General features: G+C 37.2%; 1 protein-coding gene across 3 annotated transcripts; it reads right to left on the bottom strand.

The window, feature by feature from the left end:
- Nucleotides 1-2766: 2766 nt before the first annotated feature.
- Nucleotides 2767-10326, bottom strand: ABO1 (IKI3 family protein). 3 transcript variants are annotated; one of them, XR_016108172.1, is made up of 6 exons: nt 9923-10326; nt 8899-9229; nt 5002-8098; nt 3666-3767; nt 3233-3559; nt 2767-2903 (listed from the first exon to the last, which is right to left on the bottom strand). XR_016108172.1 is itself a non-coding variant. In XM_088973742.1 (6 exons), the coding sequence occupies exons 1-5, from the start codon at nt 10079-10081 to the stop codon at nt 3236-3238; spliced, it is 4005 nt and encodes a 1334-aa protein (XP_088829868.1). In that variant the 5' UTR covers nt 10082-10326; the 3' UTR covers nt 2767-2903; nt 3233-3235. The 3 variants fall into 3 exon arrangements, 2 of the variants coding, with proteins under 2 accessions (XP_088829868.1, XP_088829869.1); XM_088973742.1 differs by having other exon boundaries at nt 3233-3551; XM_088973743.1 differs by having other exon boundaries at nt 3233-3551; nt 8899-9837; nt 9923-10307.
- Nucleotides 10327-11936: the final 1610 nt, after the last annotated feature.

The following is an 11936-nucleotide window of genomic DNA, read 5'->3' as shown; positions in this document are numbered from 1 at the left end:
TTGAAGGAAAAAGTAGGGAAAAGAAGGGAAAGGTAGAGAAACTTTTACAATCTTGTATAGGTCTCTCTATTTTTTCCTTCCTTTCCCTACCTTTTCCTTCAAACCAAACATAGCCTAATGTTTTATAACTTAAATCCTGATGTGTCATTTTAACTGTTAAATATCATATAAAAAATTCTACATATTTGTTTTTTAGGTAAAAAAAATACATATTTTGTTTTTGGATCTAATATATTTTTAGGATAATTATATATTTCTATACTTATTAATTAATAATTTAATTAAATAAATAACAACAAATCAGTGACTCTTTACATGTAGTAGTTTGTAAAAATAGATATAGCATGTGTTGTATTTTTGGTTGGTCCATTACTAGAAAGTTAATTGTATGTCAATTGTTATGTATTCATTTCTGTAGGCATGCAAACTTCACATCTTTGTTTTTTGATATCTTAAAGAGAAGATAGCTACATCGATAGAACAGAAAAAATGATAAGGGAAGTTTCCTCCAGTGCCCTCCCACACACTCTCTTTTCATTGGTTAATGGTGACTTAGGAGAAAAATTTTAATTAGAATTTTGTAATGAATGGTTTATAGGATTTGGGGTGGCTCTTCACAATTTCCCGTTGCGTTTGTTCATGTCTAAAGACAATTCAAAGTAGAGCTTATTAGCCTCCTAATATAATTGACATCTAACGTTTTCCTTAGCAAATCTCAACTCTAAACACTCCCATCGGCATATATCTTTATATCAAAGGAGATGCTAATGGATTTTGGGAGGAAACAGCAGGCTTTGGAGCGGTTGAGAATGTTTGTGTGTGGGAGAGAGAGGTTGGGTGGAATGTGTTCTTAGTAGTATCCACACGGACCAAACCAATACATGAATCCAGATACAGTTGTCATTATTTTATTGGCGGGCACTGCAGTGCAGAGTCGACACCATCCCAAATTTTGATTTAGTTCTAACAAAACTGTTCTTACACTGTACTTAGGGGTGGCAATTAGTCAAGCTTCAACCCAACCCATCTAATCCACCAACCCATTAATGACCCATTTGTGTAAAACTCAATGAATTGGGTTGAATCCAAACTCGCCTTAACCTAACCCAACCGACCCAACCCAAGAATCTTTTACTTATTAAACATAAGCATAACTTGTAGAAAATACAGAAATTAAAAAACAGAACATGCGAAAAATCAGGAGAATATAAATATGGAAGATAATTAAAATTGCAAAAATATAGCCAGAGTTACAAAAAACACAAAAAAGTGAAGAAAATCAATATAAATTACCAAAAAAACAAAGAAAAGCCAGAAAACATAAATTGTAGAAACATGAAAAATGAAGAAAATAATAAAAATTACAGAAAATATAGAAACCCACTAAAATAACATAAATTGCAAAAAGAAAAAATAACAAAATTATAGATAAAATACAGAAATGTGGAAAATAACAAAATTTACTGCAAAACATTTCAACGCAACAAATAACAAAAGTTGCAAAAGAAAATATAACAAAAATTACAGAAAAACAAAGAAAAAAAAAAGGAAATTACAAAAATATGTATATAAATTTCAGAAAATATAAAAATTACAAAAAAAACAAAATTATAAGAAAGTATAAACATTATTAAAATATAACAGAAATTATATAAAGGTAGAACTTTTGTTACATTTAGAAAGGGACTATGAGATATGCATAGAGAAACGATGGGCTCTGGTCATCTGGATTTTATTAGCACCATTGGAAATGACTTTTTTTACTAGCGCCGACTAATGCCGTGACACCACCTTTGATTTTGCCGGTGAACTTGAAGAAATAACTCCAGATTCATAGAAGGATGCCCTACAGGTACTTTTGTGAGTTCATGACTACCTTGTAAAATTAATTGGTTAAAATGTAGCAGCTTCCGTATGTCAGAAGCACATCACACTCTGTTTGGGGACCCCTTTTGCTTTTGATAAAGTGCAGCGAAGTATGCACTCCCTTGTCCATATTGTTGCAACTGAAGAAAGCTATAAAATGTGAAACAGAGCATAACAGAAATAAATGAATGAACTCAACGTCATCATTGTAGCAGCTTTGGTTCACGTATGGAGGGATCGCCACTACTAAGTATCAGTTAGGGTTTGGTTTTAGGGGGAGAGAGAGAGAGAGAGAGAGAGAGAGAGAGAGAGGAAGGTAGGGTTGGAAAATCACTCGCTGAGATCTTCAACCATGGAATAGGGTTCCAAGAGGAGAGAGAGAGAGAGGGGAGAGGTGAACAGAAAAAGAAGGAAAGAAGAACATAAAAAAATGAAAATTCTTAATCTCTTAATGGATACCCGCTGGATACCTATGACCCAATCCACTCAATCTATTAATTCTCATTTTATTTAGTGAAACAACCCGCTGCTGACCCAACATAAAAAGATACAACCTAACCCGTTAATAAATGGGTGGGTTCAACAGGTTGGGTTGGAAATTGCCACCCCTATCTGTGCTCACATCCTTTTGCAGCGTGCATTGGGAGCATTCCCTATTATTCATGGGAGATATTTCGATGGCTGGGACTTGGGAGGACGGTTTTGTGAGGATTCGCTTTCGGCAAATGGGGACCGGGGGGGTTGGAGTTTCGCTGAAGCAAGATCAACAATGGTCAAAACTTGACTCAATTCGTGCTGCAGAGAATGGCATGTACCCTTCTTCGCAACCATTGAGAAAATAACAATCATCATGAAAACAATGCGTCATGTTGAAAAAAGAAAAAAAAAAAGTCGCATGCATACGGAAAAGCAATTTATCATTCAAGCAGTTGGTACAAAATTTAACTGAAATAGTTTGAGTAAGAGGAGATAATTTTACAGTTCAATTTAGTTCCACCTTTGCTTCTCCATTTCCTCGTCAAGAATCATAACTGCTTCTGCAGCCACAGCCAACAAACAAACATCATGTTGATATTCAAGTTCAAGCCAAGAATATCAGACAGACACTAACACCTTGAGACCTGATTTATCAAAATATTGACAATGTAAGGTATTCAAGTTCAAGTAGGGAAGAACCAATAGAAGAAACATGTCCGATGGAATCTAACAGCACTGGTTCAAAAAGAAAAGGTTCCAACAGAAGTCCTCTCTTGCACGGTTTTGATAAATAATAGCTTGTGTATTTATTTATGTGCTTAAGCAGTTAAGCTCACAAGCCTCACATTAGTTATGTCGAACTAGTTCGCTGTAATTACTCAAGAGGTACCTGTTAAGGAGGAAGTAGAACCTTAGACTGCCATGAGAAAGCCTCTGACTTGGGCAGTTCACTCTTCACCTTCTGTATGTAATGCTCCAAGGTATGCCCTGTCTCGTCTATGTTATCACTACAGGTAGTTTCTTCAGCAAGAATGACTGCTGCCAATTGAGACATTTGAAAATTATCTGCCGCCCGTTGCAGTTTCCTAGCTGTTTCTTCCTTGCCAATCATCACAAGGGCACCAAGTAGGGATTTAAGCTCATGCTGTGCAACTAAGGTTAGAGACATGCCCTTCAAGTGTTCCACTAGAGCCATCTCTTCACCAGGGCTGAAATGCTTAATCAATAACGCAATGTGATCTAAGAGTAACAACCACCAAAATGCTCCAAATGATAGAAGCAGAAGGAAAACCTAAAAGTTATAATTGAACAGTCGTAACTACCTGCCAGCTCGGATCTTGCCTCCTTTATTCTTCTGTCGTCTCATTTCTCGTGTCTTGCTGCCTAAGCTTGAGCAAATAGAAGCTCCAGAGCCTTTTCTTGTCCTGATAGAGGGCACTGAAATGTCAGTAGATGCTTGGCAAAAAATTGGAAAACACTGCAATTAATAGCTTCAAGATGCAACAACAGTCAAGAGAACCCGAAGCAAGGAAATACACGAGTAAATAAAGAATTATCCAGGAGCTGGAGAAACATGCCATTTCTTTTTCTCTTTATTGTTTTATGGTGTTTCTCAACTACTATAAACCAACAACTATTCTCTAGATTTTCCACTAGATTCATAGCCTATTTTGTGCTCATTGATTTTGCCTTCTATCAACCAGCTCTACATTACCCTATATTTGTTTTCATTTGCATGACCTTCTATCACGGAACAGCCATGGTTGTGGTACTTCCTAATCATGAATGAACTGATTAAACATGTGCAAGAGGTGCCATGCTATGATTTTGATATTCCAATAAAATCCCTAGTTCTCAAAGGACAAGACGAAAGAAACATGATATAGATGAAAAAAAAAAACTCCAGTGCATGATTCAGATGTTTACAATTGCAGCTTCATATATCTGCAACTTCAGGATGTGACTTGCTCACATCCATAAGTAGGCCAGAAAGTCAACTAAACTGAGCCCTAAACCAAGTTGGTCAAAACTTGATTCAATTCAGCACATTGATAGTCCTATTCAAGATAGTTTTTAAATGATCAAGATTTTTCTTTTTTTTTTTTTTTATAGATTACATGATTAAGAATATATTCCATGTCGTTCAGCTATATCATGCAAACATGGTAGATAGGCATAAAACCCTCCTTTTTGTAGGGATCTCATGAATTTCACGTAGCAAATTACCTACCACAAGAAAGTCCTTAGCTTAAGACAGATAGGAGGTACCAGTATCACATTCATCTGCAAAATAGGCAACAAGATTCTAGAAATATTGATAGCCTTGAGAATGATTTGATTAAACAACATAAACCAAGTTCCAAGGGCCACAACTTATGAACAAGCTTCAAACTCAGAAGGCAAACAACTTAATTTATCAAGGTGGGATGACATCATCATCGACATCACTATTACATTTGGGGTTATAACAAAGCAATAATGGATTTCATAAATATTTGCAGAAGCAGAATTTACAGCAATAGCCCACTGTAAAAGACTAAAAATCTCTCCTAAAGAGGAAAATTTGGTAAAAGAATATATAGGAACCAACAAAAACAGAAAAAAAAGCAAATTTATGTATAGCAAAAGTCATCCAACTAAGAAGAAAGATAAACTTACCCAGTAGTGTAAGCACTCATTCCACTGAAAGTACTGCTAGTTTCTGAAGCAGTCTCATCATCAATGTCATTTATTGATCTCTCCTCTGATTGAAGCTTTGCTGTGAGAAGTAATCTTCTTTGTCTAACTGCTAAATACCGTGTCAAGTACTTCCCTATCTTCTCCAATCCTTCCTTGTATTCAGCTATCAATACTCCGGAACATTCTACAGCTGCATTTTTCACATCCAAAATCAAGTCCTCTCTCTTGTGCATAAGACCAATCCTCAGAGCCTCTTCCCATTCCCTTGCACTGACAAGAAAACCAATTCCTCCAGGGACATCACCACAGTACTCTAGAGCAATTATGGCAGCTTCTGCTGGCTTTCCAAGTGCTTGAAGTTCTTCACAGAGTTCATTAGCAAGTTGCAGAATCTCTTCCTTTCCCAATTTGAGCAAACCGGCCACTGTGAGCACCCCTTTCCAATGACCACAAGCACGATAAGCTTTCAGAGCTTTTCCTAAGGAAGAACAACACAAATAAGTTGTAGCAGCATCCTCAAAGCATTTTTGACCATGGAGATGGTCTCCCCAAGCCTCAAGAATTTCAGTCCTCTTTGAAGGATCAGTGAACAGTTGAAGACCCAATGGAAAAAGTTCCGGGTTATTTCTCATAAGGTTCATCGCATCTTCATAATAAGCATCTCCAGCTGATACAACATGCTTAAGAGCACTTTCATACCTGTGCAGTCTAATATCAACTGTATACTGCAAAATAGCAGGTGGCATACTCTCCAGTCCCTTCAGGAAAGGAAGAAACTCTTTTGGATCCCTTTGGGAGTTCAGTGCCACAATCGCTGCAAGGTTCAGATCATAAAGGCCTAAAGCAGATTCATAAACAGCATCGGAATCAGATAACCAGAGGAGATGCTTCAGAGCTTCTTCTGTTGAAGGATAAGAATGTCTCCTGTGGTCATTAACCCCTGACAGTTCTATTTCGCGAATCATTTTTATCCGCTTAAGGGATTCCTCAAGTGCTGGAGGTTCGCTACGGGCTAAGGTGGTTAATATGCAAAGCTCCCTTGCAGGACTTTCTGATACCTGTTCCTCAAGAGCCTTGCGTATTGCCTGCAGCACAGAAGAGACCTTGCTCTTTGTATCAAAACCCTTCAAATTTCCTGTTTGTATACCTTCACTGACTTTCATGTAAGGAAGGGATATAGTGTTCTTGTACAGTGTCTCCAGAACATTTTCATTCTTTATGGAACAGACAAAGTCGGTGATATAGCTCAAATTGTTAACTTGCCTGACAAATTCAATAGCACATTGAAGAAAGGCTTGCCAACCAAAGCAGTCAACAAGGACATTGTAATCTATTCGGTGTCTTCTTACCATGAAAAGTGCATCTCTGAAGCGCCCTTGGACCAAAGCATTAACTATAGATGCCAAAACCAATTTTCTAGGATAGATGCATTCTAGGTTCCCCCGAGTTGTTTGTAAAATAACAGCAGCTTCATCTCCATTAAGTACACCAACTAATTTTGCACCCTTTTCCCATATGAATATGGAGTCTTTATTTTCTTCATTGTTTTTATTACTAATCCGAATGAAACTTTGATATTTAACTTCCACATTGCCATATAAAATGTCATCAACATCAACAATAAATAGCAAGTCTTGCTTGGTTGTGAGAATCAAGTGTGTCATTATTTGATCAGCAGAGTTAGAGTAAAATGAAAAGCTACTGCAATTGTTACATAATATCCTCCCATCGGCATGTAACCTGCTATTATCATCAAGCCCGAAAGGCAAGGGCTTTAACATCCCTTTCTCAGAAATAGAGACAACACTCATCCAAGGGCAGGATGATGAAAATCCAATATCACTATCTACTTTCTGGAAGTTCAACTCTGCACGTGCCCTTGAAATTCCCAATTTTGAAGTATATTCAATAAGTTTTCCTCCATCATACTGAATAAAGGCTGATCCTCTTTTGACAGGGTTAGTAGATACTCCAATCACAGGTCCTTCAAGACATAGTCGATTGGTAATCTTTGCATCCCAACCTGATGAGGTCACCAATCTGGGGATGTGATCCTCACGGCACACCAGCTCAATCTCCAACAAAGTATACCCATAGAAGTGATCCACCCCGTGATGATGAGAAAACTTGTATTCTGTGGACGATGTTCCCAAACATTGATCAGTATTAGCAGAACCATTGTAAGAAATGCCAAGAAGAATATGTGAATCCAACCAAGCTAGATGCCTCAAGGACCCAAACTCCACTTCAGAACAGATATGTACAATGTTGAATTCTTTGCCCTCCAACTCTTCCCAAGTTTCAGTGGCAGGAAGCTCTACAATACACAAACTACCACTTGATAAGCACACAGCCAAAAGGCTTTTGGAGTTTTGGGGGAAAAAGGCCATATCTTGAACAGCAGCAGAGAATTTCAGGTTGAATAAATACAAGGGAGGTGGCATTAAAGATAAAGCAAGAGGTGATATTAGTATGTTGGAATTATCTATCACCAAAGCTGTTGAATTCTCCATCACAGCTGTTACCCAAACAAAGTTGTAGGTTGTGATCTTTCCACCAAGTGTACAACAAATCAAGCGCAATGCCTTTGTTGGATCCCACATGAATTTCACTCCATCCTTCTTCGAGTATCTTATTTCGTGTTTCAAGTACCAATGGTTGTTACTGAAGGACCAAATCTTAACAGCATCATGCCTTTCACATCTGGCAATGGCTGCAAGAAGATCTGAGGTGCAATTCCACTTCAGGACTTCAATTATTGTACCCATTGGCTCATCAATGCTAAATGAGCTTCTTTCTAACCCATTCCTCTCAAAGAAAACAACCAGAGGGCACTTTTTTTCAGCTTTCCTGTCATATGCTGCAGCTATTTTGGAGCCACTTGGCATCCAATCCAAGGCTACTCCCATGAAAGGCTTTAATTCTGAAGCTGCATGCAGTGACCCAGAATCCCGTTCCCAAATTTTAAGTTTTCTATGCAAGGAAGAGTTGTGCTCTTTACTTGAAGTAGCAAGATATTTCCCATCACCTCGCCAAGAAAGGGTACTTTCAAATGTATAATCTCCAGTTGCTTCACCTGAAAATCATACTCCAGTAAAAAGATTGATCAGACCATTACATAAACAAAGAAGAAATACTTGTTAAAAGAATCCAATAAAAAAATACTTATTAAAATATCCAAGACAGGAAGAAGCCATCCCAAAGTTGTTTACATGTGTGACCAGACAAACATAAGTAACCAACCTGTAGGCTTTCCTAGACTGAATATTACATCAAATGGACTCCTTTTAAAGTTGTTTCCTGCATACAGCTTCCATGTTTCATAATGGCCAAGAACTGTCTTAATTTTGAACTTCTGTTATTAATTAAGACACCATTTAGGTGTTGGCTTTAGAAGACTAGGACACCCTCTTCAAGGCTAACTAGAGGCCCTACAATGAAAACTTTTCTATCATGTGTATTCAAACACTGACCAATTATGCTTGCGCCATTTGTGGCCGTCTGATTGCCCCAGTTGAGTGCCATAAAATAACAGCACTGAAACAGTGAAACCATCATTCTAATGTGTTTGAGTAAATATATCTTCATCTTTTAATGAAACATCTAGAGAGTGCTTTAATTAATGTGAAACATTAAAAAATGAGGCACCTCTTGAGGCAATGATGAGGAAACAGCCTTAAAGAGGCATTTAAAGCTAATTCTCCCTAAATATGATGATAATGTGATTTCGTGCTGATAAGCCTTAGCCCAGGATATCTCACTGACTCCCTAGGAGTCATAAAGACGTCAATCATTACTGCACAAGGAGTGTGGCTTCTTCCTGCATGTAGCATTCTTAAAAGGGTAATATCTAGGAATCAGGAAAGAAGTCCTTACTTACGTCAATATCTTCAGGAGGCTCCTCAAGCGTAGTTTCATATAGAAGCTCCCAATCGTGAGTCATAACTAGTAACCGCCCAAAGCCAGTAATAACAGCAAGAAGGGCTCCATCTGGACTAGGAGTGATACTCTTTACACCACCCTCCACTCTGCCAACAACTTCTGTTGTCTTCCCATCACCAGTGTGCAATAATAGATAACCATCAGTAGTTCCCACTATCAGTGCTTCCTTCTCCATGAGATAGTCTAAAGCGGTAGTGCAGTCCCCAGGTTCTAAATCCACAAGTTCATCTTCCAAGGCTATTGTGGTCTTCCTCCATTGTTTTCCCTGCCAATATAATGTAGCTAGTTGTATTTATTAAAAAGTAAAACGAGTGCATTGAAAATAGATAAGCATCGGAAGCCACATCAGCAGGACAGGAATATTAACATTGCAACTTGTAAATGATCCTTACAAGATGGTTCTCCCTCCACTTCTTCCACTTTACATATTGTTACAATTTAACGAACTCACTGAACATGAGAAAAATGAATGGTTTCCATTGGAAACAGTATTTTATGGGGTATTACGCAATTTGACCTTGAAACATATACGCTTTCCAGAAAACGAGTATTAGTAATAGGAAAATGGCATTCCTTCTTATCTTTCCTGGGTCAACCATTCAGGTCTATATTCCAAGTCAAACCAAGCACCAGGTAGAATTAGGAAAATGATTCGCTTTCCATTTGAATACCAATGTACGAGTAAACTATATCAAATGCCGCCTCCATGGCTAATTTCTATAGGTTACAGTTTCACTTCAAACGTGCATTGGTTCTCTTTGTTTCGCCATGAAAGGGACGGAAAACTTTTCAGTGTGTAAAGTTTCCGTTGTATTTCTGGCCCTTTTATGGCCCAAACTTTGTTTTTGCGCCTCCTCTACATGGAAAGAAACGCTGCCTCAAGCAAAAAGAGTATTAATCTAACTGCAATAATTTTCCGTCTCTTGTGAAAATAAGTTGAAATAAAAGGGTAACTGACCTGAGATATAGGAATCTGAGTAGTGTATATAACGTTTGCTGATGAAGCAAAGAACAGGCGATTTCGTTCAATATCGAAAGCAGAGAACAACAGAACTTCTTCCGTCGACTGCAGTTGGAGATCGAATGTAAGCTCTGAATAAAGCTTCAGGTTCTTCATCCTGACCTCCTCTAGCGACAGAATAATATTATATAAACAGAGAAAACCCTAGAACTGGTAAATGGCAAAAAAATATGGAAGTAGAAATGAACTACAAGCTCCAATGTGAGTATAAATAGAAGAGAAATATAGCGCTCGCGATCTAGGCTTCTGGAAATGGCAAGTACTAAGTACCCTCGCGTTTTCCGTCTCTCTTTCGCGCGCGGAAGACTCTGCAATCTCACGCACAGGCACAACACAGAGGCAGGGGTTTTGAGAATAAGGGTTTATGTTTATGTCCACGATCAGCGCACGTGACCTGAACGCAGCCCTTTATTGCTGTAAAACAGTTAACAATGTTTGACAAAACAAAAACAACGGCATCTATGCGCAGATCGTTGATTCGATTTGGTACACGTACATCACTTAGAAGTGTGAAATTAATCCACCATTGGTTTCGATTTTTATGTTGATTTGGGACATCATTTAGTTAGTGTAGATATGTGAAATTAGGGGTGCTTACGGTTCGTTAGCTGAATTCTTATTATCGATTTTTAGTTTGTTGATTTTTTCGGTTTTTATTTATATAATATATTATAAAAATATATAATAAAAATTATAAATATATATATATATATATATAAGTATATGTATACTGGTCAGTTCGGTTAATTGTAAGTTTTTTATATTGATTAACCAAAATCGAAACTGACTAATTTGATTAATCGATTTTTCGATTCAGTTTTGGTTTTTTTTTTCGATTGATTTAATTTTTATTTATTTTTTCTCTCACCCTTATTGGTACATGATTTGGATGGTAAAAATTAATTGATTGATCTTATGATGCAACTTGGAAGGTCTACATCTTTTGCTTGTTTTCTGTACTACTAAAATTGTTTTAGAAATCTCAGTGCTTGAAGCTCCCGATACTATTGGGCCAGTAACAATTATTCCCCTAGACTTTCAACAAAAATTCCTGAACTTTTACTTTGTCACAAAAAATGGCATCATATTTATGTCACATTTGAAATCTGTTTTTTAAGATTACGTCTAAATTTCGTTATATATTTTTTTGAAAATGCACTTTTTCATACCAAACCTTGGAAACGAGAAATAACGGTCCTAAAAATATTTATTGAGAAAATGGTCCTAAAAACATCAAGGAATGGTGTAACACATTGTTGTTACACTTATGTGGCAGTAACAACAACCGTCCTAAAAATATTTATTGAAGAAGCCACATATCAATGCAACACCATTTTCTGAAAAAACACCTCTCGAGAAACAACATTGGTTTCAAACATTGCCAAATACCCCTTTGATCATTAAGATTGGATGACGGAAAAGCATTAAATTATCAAAATGGCCTTAGATTTCTTTATTTTCTCTTATTTGTCCTTTTTTCTTAAACTCTAACTAAGGGGATGTTTGGAACCATGACCGTTTTTCAAAAAAACTGTGCCATGTTGGATCCACATAGGTGTTTTAACAAACGTCCATGTATCTCATTGTTTGGTTCAGCCGATTATTAAAAAATTGGGCATGTCTCGAAAATTGGGCCCCTATAGATGCATGAAGCGCCAATTTGGTGACCCATTTCCCCCAATGGTTGATTGTTGTGTATCCTATGTGGTGCTTACCTGTCAGCACATAGATGAAAAACATTGATGAAAATCACCTTACCAAACAACATAGTGTTGCTTACTGCCTATGTGGCAGAAGCGTTTTTTTTTTTTGTAAAAAACGGGTCTTGGAAGCATGGGCTATTTTTCTTAAAAATCGGTCCCAAAAAGCGCCTATGCTTCCAAACACCATATAACTCAAAAATACCTCCATTGTTGTGCCTTCATTGACAAAAAATACTTTTGTCAACTCA

Source organism: Nelumbo lutea, chromosome 2 (assembly GCF_056320005.1).
Source record: "Nelumbo lutea isolate HS-2025 chromosome 2, American lotus-T2T, whole genome shotgun sequence".
Taxonomy (NCBI): Eukaryota; Viridiplantae; Streptophyta; class Magnoliopsida; order Proteales; family Nelumbonaceae; genus Nelumbo; species Nelumbo lutea.
Note: the sequence above shows the minus strand (reverse complement) of the source record. Positions and strands in the feature narration are given on the sequence as shown.